Raw genomic sequence first — 18,490 nt, 5'->3', positions numbered from 1 at the left:
TATTGATTAGTCACCAATCTGGCCAGTAAAAATGTTCTGCATCGGAACGACTCAAATTGTGTTATTAGAAAATCAAATGGTTTGCTTTAAATTTTAACCTCCAAAATGCTTTATATATATCTTTATATATCTTATATTAAGTTTGCATCTTTGCACATTTTAAATACTCAGGCACTTGATGTGCTCTGATTACACACAGTCATCCTTAGATTGTTGTGATATTTATCATCCTTATTTAGTTTCTTTTAAGAATATCAGTTTCAGAAAGTTGTTCTTATTGGCATCTTTCATAGCGTACACAAAGCATTCTGTTTTTATTCCTTTTTGCTTTACTTGGTGCACCCTGTAGAGACATGGGAGCCTGAGGCAAAATGCCATTCATTCATTAGTGTGATCTCAATTTGCCTCCTCCCTCTACCCTGTGGTTTTTCAGACTCCTCCCAAAACTAAGGCCTACTGACTGATCTGCCAGTGACTCTCTCTGTGCAGCAGTGAGTTATGTGGTGCTCCCCCACAAACAGGCTGATTTGCAGATTTGCTGTTTGAGGTTTGCTTCCTGTGCAACATAATCTTAATCGTGTAACTGGACAGTGTGGCACCAAGGACTGTAAAGATGCTGCTGTCCATGCCACAGATGGGGTTTGGCCCTCGCTCTCGCTCTGTACAGCAAGCTAAAAAGGTAAATACAAAGCTTTATGTGTCTGTTGTACTCTTCGGTGAATTCATGATTGTATGTTTTGATACTCGATCTATGATAGATGAAGGAGGTAGATCTGTAAGCTGGGGATTTTTTTTTATTCAAGGAAATGACCGAGAAGGAAGTTGCAGGAGCTCATGGCACTCTCATCAAAGGAAGTCTTGTCATGTTCCCAGCAGCATAATTCTTAGAACAGTAACCAGACCAACATATTTTCACGACTCTTCTCTTTCAAAATTTACATTTATTTTATATTTTAAGTGTGTAACACGTGAGATATTAGTTCTTATAAAATAAATAGAATTTAAAATGCAGTTAGAATACTGAATGATTTTTCCTTTGTGTTTAATGTATTTGATTCGTAGTTTTGAGAAGTCTTTTGTCGTATATGTGATAATCATAGAAGGTTGTTGTTTGCTTTTAAGTAGGAAGATGGCTTATTTTAATCCTTTCATATTATGCATCGATAAAAGTTGTACGTAATTTCCAAAATAATGAAGGACTGCCTTTGCCTGACTAAGGCAGTGGCGGCATTGTTCTTATATTCAAAAGAACCTTCTCAAATTTGCTATGTGGTACATTTAACTGTCCTAATTTGGTTTCAGGCACTGACAAAAGTAGGACAAAAAAGTATTCAGCCACTTGAGAGTAGTACTATTCAGTCCGTTAAAAATGTTGAAAGCATTTAATTTTCAGAGTGCTAAAGCACACAGTTTTTTTCTGCAATATGTAGTGAACCTTTTTCTAGATTTCACTTTCAATGGACTGCATATTTACATATTCAAACTGTTTTCCTTCTTTTATATTTCTATTATAACCAGATATCTTATTTGTGTACAGTACTTTAAACATTATTCTTAGGCAATAAATACAAATTTCCAATGGCTATAAATGTTTTTTTAACTTGTTTTAATTGATCCACATCCATAATATCTGAATGTAAAGTGCATATACCTGTTGCAGTGTTTGGGACAGAGTCAGTTCAGATTAATTTATTTTTAAAAATCTCTTTACAAATCAATTATGACATATATCTGCAAGTTAGATATGTATCTGGAATTACTTAACAGTCCTTATGTTACAAATAGTATGCAGAGATTATAAATGGCAAAAAAAAGCGATCTGTTTCGAGCCATTCTAATTCCTTTCAACAGAAGACTGTTCTCACAGTAGGGAATACAATCATAGGTCAAACTGAGGTGACTTGGATATTCTGCAGTATCCAGATGTGCATTCATTTTGAACTGGATTCAAATGCGTCTGTTTCAAAAGAAACTATGTGATATTTACGCTTAGTTTTTATGCCAAATGCTGGTCACTGGACTTTTTTTTAACAGTAATGGTTAACATTAGTGGTTGATTTACTTTGTGTTTCTTACCTCAATCTACTAGCTGGTATTATCAGGCTCATGAATGTAATTTGTTGCAGTCTTTCATTATTCAGGAAGCCATTCCCCTGGACTAGCTGTGGAGTAGGCCAGTGGATCTAATTCACTGGAGTCTCATTGCACAGGAAATGTCTCATGGATTAGCCTTGAGGTTTTATACTTGCATCCCGAGATTTAGACCCTTAAACAGGGTTTTATTAATGTTCTTTCCTGGAATTGCTGCTTTGTGTGTGAATTAACTTAACATTACTTGATAGGAAATAACAGACTTTACTGAGCTATTGCACTATTCACTATTTTATTAAAATATATAGCACATAGAACATTACAGCGCAGTACAGGCCCTTTGGCCCTCGATGTTGCGCCGACCTGTCATACCAATCTGAAGCCCATCTAACCTACACTATTCCATGTACGTCCATATGCTTGTCCAAATAGGTAAGAATTTAGCAGAGGCAGCAGAAATCCTGTTGGCAGTTCAGAAAGTGGGGGCCAGCCCTGCTTCAGCAGGCACTGGCAGACAGGTCTTCAGCTGTTTTGGGGGATGCTTGCGCAGCCATCCTGCTAAAGACAATGGTGAATTCCAGTCGTTGTTAGTGCAATCAGAGGTTCAAGCAATAACACTGCTAATGATGGATAAGATGATTGGTGCATGGGTGCATCCCCTGCAGAGATGGGTGAGTGGAGCTGTGGGTAGTTAGGACTCACAATCAGGTCCTGGCCATTGTGAGGGTGGGTAAGGGAATTGGTGTGGCAGGAGACTGGAAAGATGGTGCTATTTTTGCGAGAGCAGGCAGTATCACATGGGTGCCACTTTGGAGCATGAAGTGCCCAAAATCGAGGTTGTTTTCCACACAGCCTATTGAGAAGCCACCAGGCCTCACTGGACAGTCTCACCACCCCCTATCTCAGAGTTACTGACAAAATGTTGGTGGCAGTAGGAAGTAGCCATTAATTATCCATTTTAATTAAAGTGGGCAGCTCCCTTGCTGGTGCTTCCAATCACTGACAAGATGGCATTGTGGCAAAAAGACCAAAGGCATGCCATCCAGTGCTTTCCTATGTCATTTTATCAATCATCCCACCTCCTAATCCTTCCCTAACAGGATGATAAAATTCAGCCTGTACAAACAAGAAATGCCCAATGTCAATATGTAGCCCATGAGCTCAGCTAGATTGACAGTGAGGACATGGCGTGTTAAAAGTCAAAAAATATTTGGACAAATACGATTTAATTAAGCTTTCCTGCGATGTACAGAATTTAAACACAACCAGTTACAAATTAAGAAGCTCAAAGAAAATAGGATACACAGGAAGAATTTTTTTGATGAAATGGCTGTATGTATAGAATAAATTATGCGCATGACTCGTCGATCCTTACTGAGTTTAAGAAAGAAAAGTTTAAACATACTTTTGACAGCACAAGAGGTGCAGAGTCATACCAAGGAAATAGCATGGATGGGTCAACTCAATTGATGGATGATGTTCTGATTGAACCTATTATTGAGGAACAGGCATTTAACCAGCCTTTTGCCTGTTTCACATCAGTAAAGCAGATAAATGGTCATTGAAATTGTGATGAGGGACCTTTTACACCTATATGCCTGCCTTAATCAATTTTTATGCATGTCTTTAAATTGGTACCCTGTACAAAGAGCTGAAACAGGGTGGGATGGTATTTAAGTATGCCTTCACCTATTGTCGGACCCCATCTTGCAAGATTCAAGAAGGCATAGATCAGTACAGCACAGAACAGGCCCTTCAGCCCACGATGTTGTGCCAAGCATTTATCTTAATCTAAGATCAACCTAACCTACATACACCTCAATTTGCTGCCATCTATGTGCTTGTCCAGCAGTCACTTAAATGTCCCAAATGTCTCTGACTCTAGCACCACCGCTGGCAGTGCATTCCATGCACCCACTACTCTCTGTGTAAAGAACCTACCTCTGACATCTCCCCTATACCTTCCTCCAATCACCTTAAAATTATGACCCTTCATGACAGCCATTTCTGCCCTGGGGAAAAGTCTCTGGCTATCTACTCTATCTGTCTCCCATTACTTTGTACACCTCCATCAAGACACCTCTCTTCCTTCTTCTCTCTAGTGTGAAAAGCCCTAGCTCACTCAACCTCTCTTCATAAGACAAGCCCTCCAATCCAGGCAGCATCCTGGTAAATCTTCTCTGCACCCTCTTTCTAAAGCATCTATATCCTTCCTATAATGAGACAACCAGAACTGGACACAATATTCCAAGTGTGGTCTAATCAGGGTTTTAAACAGCTGCAGCAAAACTTTGCGGCTCTTAAACTTAGTCTCCCTTTTAATGAAAGCCAAAACACCATACGCCTTCTTAACAACCCTATCAACTTAGGTGGCAACTATGAGGGATCTATGTATATAGACCCCAAGATCCTGCTGTTTCTCCACACTGCCAAGAATCCTGTCTTTAACCCTGTATTCAGCATCCAAATTCAACTTTCCAAAATGAATCATTTTGCATTTATCAAGGTGGAACTCCATCTGCCCCTTCTCAGCCAAACTCTGGATCCTGTCAATGCCTTGTTGTAGCCTGCAACAGCCCTCAACACGATCTACAACACCATCAACCTTCATGTCATTGGCAAATTTACTAACTCACCCTTCCACTTCTTCATCCAAGCCACTTATAAAAACTACAAAAAGCAGACACCCAAGAATAGATCCCTGTGGGACACCACTGGTCACTGACCTCCAGGCGGAATCCTTTCCATCTACTACCACTCGCTATCTTCTTTCAGCCAGCCAATTCTGTATCCAAACAGCCAAATTTCCCTGTATCCCAGACCTCCCAACTCTCTGAATGAGCCTACCATGGGGAACCTTATCAAATGTCTTACTGAAATCCATATACACCACATCCACTGCTGGGCCTTCTTCAACTTGTCTTGTCACATTCTCAAAGAACTCAATAAGGCTTGTGAGGCATGACTTGCCCCTCACAAAGCCATGTTGACCACCTTTAATCAAACTATAGGTGAAGCAGTTGTGATTTGTGCTGGTCCTGCTCCATCTAGCTGTTGAGAAGCTCTGTAATGAATTGTTGGAGAAGGTTAATTTGTCTTTCGTGTGGAACATTGGTGCTCCTCTGGGCTACAAAAAATCTTCTGGCAAATTGTTGTTTCTGTTCCTCTTATATGTCCATACCTAGCTGGCCAATATTTCCTTATGACTGGATCAATGAGCTGAAATGAGATGCATGCTTGTTGCCTACACTTGCTGAGAAAAATTGAAAAGGGCTAGAATCTTGATTTGCCCTTCAAACACCAAATTGGACCGGTACTGTGAGCACAACTCCTATATTGTGCACATTCAGCATCCACAAGGAAAATCTCCTTGCAATGTTACCATACATTTTTAGGCAGAATTGGCATTCCAAAGATTTAATTGTATAATTTAGGTTGATGCTCAGTATAGCATTGAAGATGTACTTCATTGGCCGGAGTCCAGTTTTTTGAATGAGATGTTAAAATGAGGTTGTCTCAAATGGGTATAAAGGTTTTGTGGCACTTTTGTTTTCTCTATGTGTCAACCCTAGTACAGCTGATTGTATTCACACCTCTGATTCACTGGACTCAAATTCCACTCTAGGGCATGAGCACAAAAATCAAGGCTGACACTCCAGTGGAATACCGATGGAGTGCTACATAATCCAAGGTGCTTTCTTTCAAATGAGAAAACATCTGGTTGCTGGGGTGGATGTAAAAGATTCTCATGGCATTGTTTCAAAGAAGAGCAGAGGATTTATTCCTGGTGTACCGGCCAATATTTATCCCTCACAAATGTAGGCTATCTGGTTAATGTCGCATTGCAGAGTTTGCTATGACAAGTTGGCTGCCATGTTTCCTACATTGCTACAGCAATTAGACTTTGAAGGAGTTTCCTTGGTTGTAAAATGGTTTGAAACGTGCACTTGCCATGAGAATTTTTGTTGTTGTTGCTCGAATCTGCAACTTCCAACACTACTTTAAACTTTCACTTTTGTGGAGGTAATATACATTTTTGACCATAAGACCATAAGACAGGAGCAGAAATTAGGCCATTCGACCCATCGAGTCTGCTCTGCCATTCAATCTCAGCTGATAAGTATTTCCAACCTATTTTCCTGCTCTCTCCCTGTAACCCTTGATCCCCTTGGCAATCAGTGATTAAATATGCTCAATGACATGGCCTGGACAGCCTTCTGTGGCAATAAATTCCACAGATTCATTAGTCTCTGGCGAAAGAAGTTTCTCCATATCTCCATTCTAAAGGGTGTTCCCTTTATTATAAGGCTGTGCCCTTGGTTCCTCATCCCTCCTGCCAATGAAAACATCTTCCCATCATCTACTTTGTCCAGGCCATTCAGTATTCTGTAAGTTTAAATCAGATACCCCCTCATCCTTCTAAACTCCATTGAGTATGGTCCCAGAGTCCTCAAACATTCCACATATGTTAAACCTTTCATTCCTGGGATAATTCTTGTGAAGCTCCTCTGGATCCACTCCAGGGCCAATACATCTTTCTTGAGATATCGGGCCCAAACTTGCTCTGACTGGAGCCTTAGAAAGCCCCAGAATTACATCTGTGCTTTTATACTCCACTCCTCTCGAGATGAATGACAACATTGTGTTTGTCTGCCTAACTATCAATTCAACCTGCAAGTTTACATTAAGAGAAACCTGGACTAGGACTCCCAGGTCCCTTTGCATTTCAGCTTTCTGTATTTTCTCCCCTTTTAGAAAGTAGTCCATGCCTCTATTCTTTCTACCAAAGTGCATGATCTCACACTTTCAATGTTGTATTTCATCTGCCCACTGTCCTAACCTATCTACAACTTTCTGCACCCTCCCTGCCTCCTCAATACTACATGCCCCTCCACCTATCTTTGTATCTTCTGCAGTCTTTTTGTTAAGCAACACTCCCCAGGACCTTACCATCAAGTGCATAAGCCCTGCCCTGATTTGCCTTCCCAAAGTGATTCTTTGCATTCAGTGTGCCAATAAAATACCTTGAAACACAAAAATGCATTCCAATTCCTGCATCAGGCGACTCTCTGTGTGGAGTTTGCACATTCTCCCTGTGTCTGTGGGGGTTTCCTCTGGATGCTCTGGTTTCCTCCCATAATCAAAAATGTGCAGGCTAGGTGAATTAACCATGCTAAATTGCCTGTAGTGTTAGGCGTAGGGGAATGGGTCTGGGTGGGTTGCGCTTCGGCAGATCGGTGTGGACTTGTTGGGGCGAAGGGCCTGTTTCCACACTGTAAGTAATCTAATCTAATCTACTCTATAGTAATGCTTCTGTATTTCATAGGAACCTTATTTATTAAATTTGTCTCCACTGATACATCCTACTGTTCAAAATCCTGGTCAATAGCTATGTGTGTGTGTGCCCTCTTTGACTTCTTTACAGTAAATGTTGGGACAATTTATATTTGCTACATTTTAGAATCAAAACATCAAAGTAGACATTGGGAAGATCTTTTTTTTATTATTATTCATTCTGAGCATAATAATAAGACCAACATTCATTGCCTATTTGTAAATTCAACTTGAGCAGTTGAGCCACATTATTGAACCATGACAATCCATGTGGTATCAGTGAACCCACAGTGCTACTCGAGAAGGATTTCCACTGTTTTGATCCAGTGACAATGAAGAAGGAGAGATTATTTCCAAGTCAGGATGATGGGTGCCAAGGATGGGAGCTTGCAAGTGATAATGTCCATTTGTACTCATGCCCTTGTTCTTCTAACTCAACATCTTCTCAAAGGCAGCTCAGGATACACGATAAATGCTGCCCTTGCCAGTGCACCCATGCAGAGTGAACAACTTTTAAACAAGAACAAAATGAAAAAACCTTGTAGTTACGTTTTCTGTAATTATTGGAAACTCATGTTCTTCCTTTAATGATTGATCACCCCTTTGTTTACAACTAAGAATAGATACATTATTTTCACAAAATACCATGATACCAAAATAAGGTAGAAAATGCTGACAGATTAAATAATATATATCAAGATCAGACAATCTATGCAAATATTCAAAACCATCAAAATAAACTAATACAGTAATACTAGGAATCTGGGCTAGAATTAGTTTGTTCTTCAAAAAACACTTTTAAAAAAATTAGCCAAATAATGAAAGTCAGTGGATTACCAATTGCTGAGAAATCACTTCATTACAAGGATGCATTAATGTGATTCTACTGTATTAATTTATTAAAAATCTAGCAAGTTGCGAAGTGAAAGAGATATGCCATGAATTTGAATTATCTGAAAATTATCGGTTCAGTTGCACATTATGAATTATTCCTACCACAATCACCTTGTAACTACTGTCATAGACTGAAATGATGTGATTTGTGATGTTAATGTGACACAGCCTCGAAAGCCTATAAAGGCACCAACAAAGTTATAGAGACTTACCCCATCAGGAGATAAGCTGTTCCTAAAGGTTTTGAATTCCCAAGTGATATTATTGTTGTAATGCATGCAAGATTTGGAAAGGAACATGCTTGAGGTTGTGATTAATGGGAATACAATGAGAATTAAGAATAGGGTTTAGGTTGGAAGAGGGAGAGTTTCCTATATGGCCGAAACCTATTTTCTTATGGAATCCATGGTTAATCTATTATGGATTGCTTCCTTAGGATCAGTTAGGGATGAGAAATTAAATCCAATTGTTCTTAGCTCCTGTCTTTGTCTCACAAGCACAAACATATTCATGAAAAGGTGAAGTTTGAGTAGTACAGACATGCTGTATGCAATGTATAAATAGCTGACTTATTTGTTGAAATTTCACTGCTGGTTAGGACAGCATTTATTAAGCATCCCTGATTGTCCTTGAGAAACTGGTGGTAAACTACCAACTGTAGAAGTAAATACTCCCACTGTGCTGTTGCGAAGGGAATTGATCCAACAACAGAGAAGGAATGGTGATGTAGTTACAAGACAGGATGGTGTGTGAGTTGAAGAAGAATTTGTGATGTGTTTCCATGCATTTGCTGCTTTGGTCCTTCTAAGTAGTAGGGATCATGGATTTGGAGGTGCTGTCAAAAAAGCTTTTGTGTTGAAGGAGTATTTTTATCTTGGGAGATGGCTGCATATTCAAAGTGATGAATGGGCTAACAGTTAATTGTGTTGCTTTGTCCTGAGTAAATCAAGCTTCTTGAGTGTTATCGAGCTGCATTCATCCAGGCAAATAGAGAGTATTTTACCATGGGTCTAACATATGCCATGAGGTGATAGACAGGTTTTTGTGAGTCTGGAGTTGAGTTACTTGTGGCAAAATTACTAACCTCTGGTGTGTTTTTGTCGCCATGGTGTTTATATGGCTGATCCAATAATATTTCTGGTCAACGGTAGCCCCAACAATGTTAATAGTGTGTGATTATCAATGTTAATGCCATTGAATCTGATGGGGAAATGATGGATTCTGACTTCTTACACTTGTCTGGCAGTTGATTGTTGCAAATGTAACTTGCCACATTAATTCAAGCCTGAATATCATCATGGTATTGCTACACCTCTTGAGCTCAGCTCTTTTGTCTGTGTTTGGACTAAGCCTATAATGAATTTTGGAGCTAAAAGACCCTGGTTGTACCCAAGTAGAGTGAAAGTGAACAGGTGATTGCTGTGCAAGTGTTGCTTGAAAGCACTGCTAATGAGACCATTGATCAGTCTGTTGATGAATGAGAGTAGCGTCATGATACAGTAATTGGTTAGATTCGATTTTCCTGCTCTTTGTGCACAAAACATACTTGGTAAGATTTTACTTTGTTGGTCAGGTACCAATAATGTACATATATTGAAAAGCTTGGCCAGTACTGTGGCTAGTTCTGGAGTACAAGTCTAGAATACTGTTTCTGGAATATTAAGAGGGCCCATTGCCTTTGCACTATCTGGTGCATTAGGTCATTTCTTGTTGATATGTGAAGTGAATCGAATTTGCTGAAGCTTGGTATCTGTGATGATGCGGGAGTCACGAGGAGGCTGAGTTGGATCATTGACTTGGCATCTCTGGCTCAAGAATGCTCCAAGTGCTTCAGCCTTTTCGGCTGCACTGATGTGCTGGGCATCCCCATGTGTGAAGATAATGATATTTGTGGAACCTTCTCCTCCAGACAGTTGTTAAGCTGTTTACCACCATTCATGATAGCACCAAGGAGGAATGCAGAACTTTGTTCTTATCGGTTGTTTGTGTGACCTCTTAGGTTTGTCTGTTAAGTGCTGTTTGCATTGTTTGGCTTGCATGTGGTTCCATCTGGTAACTTCTCCAGATTGACACCTCATATGTAGGTCTGTCTGATGTTGCTCCTGGCATGTCCTCCTGCACTCTTCATTAAACCAGGTCTGATCTCCTGGCTTAATGATAATGCTTGAGTGAGAGATGTGCCAGGCCATGAGGTATAGTTTGTAACTGAATACAATTCTGCTGCTCCTGGTGGCAAATAGCACTTTGTTTGGTGTTCTTAGATCTGTTCAAAATTTATCCCATTTAGCACAATGGTAGTGCCATACAACATAATGAAAGGTATCCTCAATAGAAAGGCAAAGCTTTGTCTCCACAAGGATTGTGTGGTTATAACTCATTCCAGTATTGACATGGACAATATCTACAACTGGAATATTGGTGAGAACAAGGTCAAGTGGGTTTTCTCCTCTTCCTTTCTTTATCACTTGACTTAGACCCAGTTTGATAGCTTTAAGATTCAGCTAGCTTGGTCAGTCATGATTGCTGGGCCCCTTGCTGAGATAGCTCCTTGAAAATGGAGTCACAGGTAGATAGGATAGTGAATAAGGCGTTTGGTATGCTTTCTTTTATTGGTCAGAGTATTGAGTACAGGAGTTGGGAGGTCATGTTGCGGCTGTACAGGACATTAGTTAGGCTACTGTTGGAATATTGCATGCAATTCTGGTCTCCTTCCTATCGGAAAGATGTAAAACTTGAAAGGCTTCAGAAAAGATTTACAAGGATGTTACCAAGGTTGGAGGATTTGAGCTATAGGGAGAAGCTGAACAGGCTAGGGCTGTTTTCGCTAGAGCGTCGGAGGCTGAGGGTTGACCTTATAGAGGTCTACAAATTTATGAGGGGCATGGATAGGATAACTAGACAAAGTGGGGTGGAGGAGTCCAGAACTAGAGGGCGTAGGTTAGGGTGAGAGGGGAAAAATATAAAATGGACCTAAGGGGCAACTTTTTCATGGAGAGGGTGGTACGTGTATGGAATGAGCTGCCAGAGGAAATGGTGGAGGCTGGTACAATTGCAACATTTAAAAGGCATCTGGATAGGTATATGAATAGGAAAGGTTTGGAGGGATATGGGCCAGGTGCTAGCAGGTGGGACAAGATTGGGTTGGACAACTGGTTGGCATGGACGTGTTGGACCGGAGGGTCTGTTTCCATGCTGTACATCTCTATGACCTAGTGTCATGTGACTTCCAACATGGAGAAGTACTGACACATCAGCTGAGAGTAAGCTTTAAATGGTAATCCACAAGGGTTTTCCTTTCTTATGTTTGACCTGATAGCATGAGGACTCCCAGGGGAAATCTTTGTTGTCTTTATGCCACTGTGTTGGTACTTCTCGTGGGTCTGTGCATTTGAATTGACATGACAAATCCAGGAATGGTAGTCACCTTGTCAAGGATATTGTAAGGTGTGGTTCTGTGAATACAAATATGTTAGGCTGTTGTTTGCCTAGACTGAGGAATTTCTGCCTCAATTTTAGCGCAGACATTAAAAATTAGTAAGGAGGACTTTACAATCCCAAAACTTGCTGAGATATCTACATCTTCAAATTTGTACCTCAACTATATTTGTATTCTCAACTATAATTGAGAATTTGTATTCTCAACTATAATTGCTCCACCAGTAGTGGCAGCACTTTCTTCTGGTCACAAGGTCTCAAATTCCTTCCCTACAACTCTTTGCATCTCAACTTCACTTTCATCCTTCACGGCACACCTTAAAACCTATGTCTTTGACTAAGCTTTTGATGAGCTGTTTTAATATTTCCATAGATGGCTTGGTGCATTGTTTAGTTTGTAAGGCTCCTGTAGAGCACCATGGAATGTTTCTCTAATATGTTAGGAAACCCGACTGGAAAGGAGCATCATTTGAACACCAAAATGGAACAACTACTCAAGACAGACAGTTCTGCAGACTCATTGCTGGGTCTGTTTTTGTTTTTAATTTGTATGTCTGGAAGTGTTATCACACACAACTAAATGGCTTTCCACCAAATTATCATGACCATTTTTAAAATCTTGGTTAACACAGTTTAATTACTTTAAATGGGCATCACAGTGGCTGAGTGGTTAGCACTGCTGCCTCACAGCGCCAGAGTTTGATTCCACCCTTGGAGGACTGTCTGTTTGGAGTTTACACATTCTCTCCATGTCTTCATGGGTCCCCTTCAGGTGCTCTGGTTTCCTCCCACAGTCTAAAGATGTGTAGTTTAGATGGGTTAGCCATACTGAAATTGCCCCTAGTATCCAGGGATGTGGAGGCTGACAAATGTGGGATTTTATGGGATACAGTAGGGGGGTGATTGTGGGTGGGATACTCTATGGTAGTGCAGACTTGATGGGTTGAGTGGCCTCCTTCCTCACTGTAGGACTTCTGTGATTCTTCTTTGAAATATAAATCACTGGTAACTTGATTTAGGAGCTTACGGTGAAGGAACTTTTGGGTGGCACATTGGCTCAGTGGTTAGCACTGCTGCCTCACAGTGCCAGGGACCCGGCTTTGATTCGAGCCTTGGGCAACTGCCTGTGTGGAGTTTGCACATTCTCCCTGTGCCTGTGTGGGTTTCCTCTGGGTACTCCGGTTTCCTCCCACAGTCCAAAGATGTGCAGGTCAGGTGAATTGGCCATGCCGTAGTGTTAGGTGCATCAGTCAGAGGGAAATGGGTCTGGGTGGGTTACTCTTTGGAGGGTTTGTGTGGACTGGTTGGGCCGAAGGGTCTGCTTCCACACTGTAGGGAATCTAATCATATGCAGGTTAGGTGAATTGGCCATGCTAAATTGCCAATAGTGTTCAGGGATGTGTAGGTTAGGTGCATTTGTCAGGGGGAAATATAGGGTAGAGTGAATGGGTCTGGGTGGGTTACTATTTGGAGCGGTGATGTGGACTTGTTGGGCCGAAGGGCCTGTTTCCACACTGTAGGGATTCTAAGATCCCTATGATCGTCCAAGGGAGGCGGTTACCATAATATGATAGAATCCACCCTGCAGTTTGAGAGGTTGAAGCTTGAATCTGATGTAACAATGATACAATTGAGGAAAGGTAAGTATAAAGACGTAGGGAGGAGCTGGTCAGAGTTGATTGGAAGGAGCCTCAAGCAGGGAAAACAGTGGAGCAGCATTGATAGGATTCTCTGGGGGTAATGGGGGAAACATAGCAAAACTTCATCCCAAGCAATGTATTAAGGGGAGGATGAGGCAACCAAAGTGAGTCAGGGACAGCATAAAAGCAAAAGGAAAACATACATTGTAGTGAAGATTGGTAGATAGTGAGAGGATTGGGAATCCTTTAAAAACCAGCAGAGGACAAATAAAAAAAAAGCAGTAAGGTGGGAAAGGATGAAATATGAGGGTAAGATAACTCATAATATAGAAAAAGATTGCAAACATATTTTTAGATGTATAAAAGGTAAGAGACAGGCAAGAGTGGATGTTCAACTGCTGGTAAATGAGGCTAGAGAAATAGTGATGAGGAACAAAGAAATGGCAGAGAAACAGAATGGATACTTTGCATCAGTCTTCATGGTGCAAGACACCAGTAGTAAACCAGAACTTCAAGAGAGTCAGGAAGCAGAGGTGTGTACAGTGGATGTTAATAAGTAGAAGGTGCTGCGGAAGCTGAAGGTTTGAAGGTGGATGAATCACCTGGACGAGATGGACTACACCCCAGGTTCTGAAGACTATAGCAGAGGAAATTGTGGAGGCAGTGGTATTGATATCAGGTTCACAGGGGTCAATGACAGTGCCAAACGACTAGAAAATGGCTAATGTAACACTTCTGTTTAAGAAGAGAGGGAGGCAGAGTATGGGAAATTATAGGCCATTTAGATTGACCTTGGTTATTGGTGAAGTGTTAGAGTCCATTATTGAGGAAAAGTTTGCAGAGTATTTGAAGTTGTATGGTAAGTTAGAGCTGAGTCAGAATGGCTTCATCAAGGGTGGTCATGCCTGAATTCTTTGAAGAGATAATGAGCAAGTTTGACAAAGGAGAGCCTATGGACATAATCTATTTGGATTTCCAGAAGGCCTTTGACAATGTGCCAAACAGGATGCTAAATAAGATAACAGCCCATGGTGTTAGAAGCAAGGTTCTGGCATGGATAAAGGATTAGCTGACTTTCAGAAAGCAGAGTAGGAATAAAGGGGTCTTTTTCAGGATGACAGCCAGTTCCACAGGGGTCTGTGTTGGGAACACAAGTATTTTTGTTATACCTAAATGATCTAGACGAAGGAACTGAGAGCATTGTTGCTAGGTTTGCTGATGACACAAAGGTAGGTGGAGGGACAGGTAGTGTTAAGGAAGTGGGAAAGCTGCAGGAGGACTTGGACAGGCTAAGAGAATGGACAAGGAAGTGACAGATGGAATAGAGGCCGGAAAGCCCAAGTCTCCTTTTGTGTTTAATGGTCTAATGTACACACTTTCGAATTCTTTTGCCTCTTTGTTTTTTCCACATGTTAGTGCAATGTTAGAAATTGTGCTGTGGACATTTTGGCTAATATCCTACCAGAGCAATTATCATATGCTAAAGTTCCAGATAAATATTAAGAAGAGACATTGTAAACACAAAATGAAAAGTTTTATTCCTAATAAAATAATATTCTTAGAATCATGGAATAGTACAATGCAGATGGAGGACATTGTAGCCAGTGAATTGACATGGTTCTTCCTCTTTCCTGCTTTTCCACTTATCAGTGCATATTTTTCTCCTTCTAATATTTGGTTTGAAGGCAATTATTGCATCTCTCTAAACCACCCCATAGGACAGTGCTTTCTAAATTCTAGTCACTCATTGCATAAAAACATTTTTCCACTGTGTTGCCTATGGTTCTTTTGCCAATTACCAAATATGTGAGCCCTCTGGTTTGATGCTGACTTTTCAGCCATTTAGTTCTTTCTTTGAGTGTCACATAAATGTGTGAATCAATGATTTTGAATTTTTAATTTCATTTAACTTTTGTCACATGCACCTAAGTCCAGTTAAACATTCTGTTTTGCATGCAGTACAGGCAGATCAAAATATATAAAGTGCATAAGGACAATAGAATAGCGAGGAATATAATGTTACAGTTACAGAGAAGGTGCACAAAGACCAAGGTCAACATTCAATTTGAAATTTGAGAGGTCCATTTAGAAGTCTGACAACAGCAGGAAAGAAGTTGTTCTTGAATCTGTTGGTACATGTGTTTAAGCTTTTGTATTCTCTGCTAGATGGAAGAGGTTGGGAGAGATTATATCCAGGGTGGGCAGGATCTTTGATTATGTTGGCTGACTTTCCAAGCTAGTGAGAAGTATAGATGGAGTCAATGCATCGAAGGTTGACTGGCATAATGGACTGGACTGTGTTCATAACTCTCTGTAGTTTCCCATGGTCCTGGGAAGAGCAGTTGCCATACTAAGCTGTGATGCATCTGGATGGAAAGGTTCCAATAGGTGGTTTATATAATTCAAGAATTGCCTTCAAACCCAAGTGTGATAAATATTGGAAGGAGAAAAATATGCATTGATGTGTGGAAAAGAAGGAAAGAGAAAGAGCCATGAAGACTCACTGGTGACAATGGCCTCTATCTGCACTGCAATATTCTAAGGGCATTATTTTATTAGTAATAAAACTTCTCTTTTCTTGTTTATGGCACCTTCTCTTCAATAAAGACTTAATAGTATTGTTCAAAATTATGAAGGGTTTTGATAAAATAAATGCCAAAACACTGCTGATTTAGGACAACTGACAAATCAACCAGTGGAAGATGAGAATTCTTAATGCACAAGATCTTTAACGTACTGTGTGAAAAGGCAGAAGCAGATTCATTAGTGACTTTCTAAAGAAAATTGCTTATACACTTGTACAGAATCATATTTTGACAGGATGAAGAATGAGTGGAGGGTTGGATTGTAGAATAACTCTTAAAAAGCTGCTACTAGAATGACACGCTGAAAGTTCTCCTATTCTGTACAATTTTTGCTCTTGTGATTCCAAACACAGAAATATTGTCAATATGTGAAGAATCAAATGGAATAATTTACCTGAAAATTTTACCTGATTGCTGTGTTTTCTCTGCTCTTCAGGTTTCAACTATTTATACTGAAGATGAAACTAAAATAGAAGCTAATTCTCTTTGAAACAGAAACACAGTTTTAATGAGTTATCAGCAAAGCACTACATTTATCTAGTAAAGCTGGGTCAAAATTGTTTTGTTCAGACAATTATGACAATCTTGGAGAATGCTGGAGAAATTCAGTAGGTCTGGCAGCATGGTCTCAGGAGAGAGAAACAGTTAATGTTTTGACTTCAGTATGACTTCTTCAGAACTGAAAGGGGCTGAAATTTAAAAAGATACTTTTCCAACCCTTTTCAGTTCTGAAGAAATCATATCAGATTCAAAATATTAATTCTGTTTGTCTCTCCAGAGATACTGACAAATCCAGCTACGTTTCTCCAGGATTCTCCACGCTTGTTTCAGTTTTCTAGCATTTATGCTTTTTTACTTTTAATTAATTATATTAATTTATTTCTTCTGAAATAAACTTTTGGATCAATTATCTCACATCAAAGGCAGGGCAAAGGCTAACATGAACAAAAATGAAGGAGAATGCAAAAAATAAATTTTGGACTTGCCCACAAAAAGAAAAGGTTGGTTGCTCAGCAGTTAGGATTGCATCATTTTGTACCAGACAGATTGAGCTGGCATCACAGTAAAGGAAATAAGATCCATAGTTTTGAAATCCAAGCTTGAATCATAATGTTGAAGTGCTACATAATTTGTAAAGTACTCTACATTCCTGATGGGAATTCTGATTCACTTCCTTTGCTATATGTGGCTATTGAATGTTTTACATTTCTCATATGAACTGATTTTTCTTTGAAAATCTTGCTTATACCTTCCAGACAGTTAGGTTATAATTTCAGAGTTAAATCTTTGCCATATTACATGTGAACTAAAACAAAAAATGTACTTGCTGCTGTTTTGTTTCTTTGCCTTGACTTGAGAATGGTTTTCACCAGGACTTAGATTTTTCTTTCATGGATTAATTCCAGAACAGATTTGTATGATATACATTGTGAAGGAGGTGCTACCTCTTGGGACTCTAATAGAGGTTGAAATGAATACTTTGAACTAGTTTAAATAGTTTATAATCTTTTACATTATCTAATAATGTGATAATTTGATTAGGATCAAAAGTATTTATTCTTTCTTAACCTTCACTGCTAATTATTTTCATTCAATCAAGCACCTTTAGTCGCTGCTTCTATCGTTTTGTTTCATTGTCAATTACTTGAGTACATGCAATAAATATATCGATCAGCTTAGAATTAAATAGCTGTTCAGCAAAAAAGGGGTCACTGCACCCAAAACGTTAACTCTGCTTTCTCTCCACAACTGCTTCCAGACCTGCATGCCATTCTGATTTGGTCTTTTCCAGATCGGGAAGATCTGATGGTTAGCGTTTGGAATGCGAAGCATTTATGTTGGAGCCAACCATTTTATTTTAAGGAGTGGTAAAATATATTTAATAAGCTAAAAATTGTAAGTGCTAGTTTTAAAAACGTATGTGCTTAAAATTCAGTTTTTTTTAACAGTAGTTAGTTGAAGAAAAATTAATGAAATTCAAAAACTGTCTAAAGTTAAAGTGTTGGAGACTTGCGTAGTATTTTGACACCCCTATCTTAAAACTTTTTGTAGACGAGGCCACAGTAGGTGGGATCGTTGCTGCAGGGAACCATAAGCCAGATCAATGAAGTGAACTGAAAAAAAACCTGGCCGTGTATTTGATGTTGCAAATGAAACTAGGTTATATTGTCACAAAAATTGGCAGTGTGCTGATTTAGTAGGCATCAAGTAACTAAAGTAAGGTTCACGCTCGACAAAGGAATCCGAGAGCTTTACGTCCGTACTTTGACATTTTACTTCCAATGGTTTAACTTTCCGCGTTATAAACACTTTGCATAAAGGAATACTTCTGTTTGTTGCCTAACAGCTTTGGAGAATTACGTTACGTTTCTAAGAATGATTTTTCCAAACAATCCTGTGAGAAATCCATCTCACAAACAGGTGGGATTATAAATCTTTCTACTTCGAAAAACACAATTTATTAAGGTTGTGGATTTCCTTGGTTGGAATATTCTATTTAGTACATGTCTG

At 39.6% G+C, this 18,490-nt stretch overlaps 1 protein-coding gene across 5 annotated transcripts in view; it reads left to right on the top strand.

The window, feature by feature from the left end:
• The first annotated feature begins 447 nt into the window (after positions 1-447).
• The window catches only part of LOC122551628 (RNA-binding motif, single-stranded-interacting protein 1-like), a 210,721-nt gene continuing 192,678 nt past the window's right edge, over positions 448-18,490 (top strand). For 4 of the 5 annotated variants that reach the window (XM_043693851.1, XM_043693854.1, XM_043693850.1 and 1 more), the window contains exon 1: positions 448-679. In XM_043693851.1, the coding sequence (XP_043549786.1) occupies positions 614-679 (66 nt within the window). In that variant the 5' untranslated portion in view covers positions 448-613. Of the gene's footprint in view, positions 680-18,071; positions 18,401-18,490 lie in introns of those variants that run through there. The other variant, XM_043693852.1, reaches the window with a different exon arrangement.

Source organism: Chiloscyllium plagiosum, chromosome 7, assembly GCF_004010195.1.
Source record: "Chiloscyllium plagiosum isolate BGI_BamShark_2017 chromosome 7, ASM401019v2, whole genome shotgun sequence".
NCBI classification, from domain to species: domain Eukaryota; kingdom Metazoa; phylum Chordata; class Chondrichthyes; order Orectolobiformes; family Hemiscylliidae; genus Chiloscyllium; species Chiloscyllium plagiosum.
This window is presented reverse-complemented; position numbering and strand designations above follow the sequence as displayed.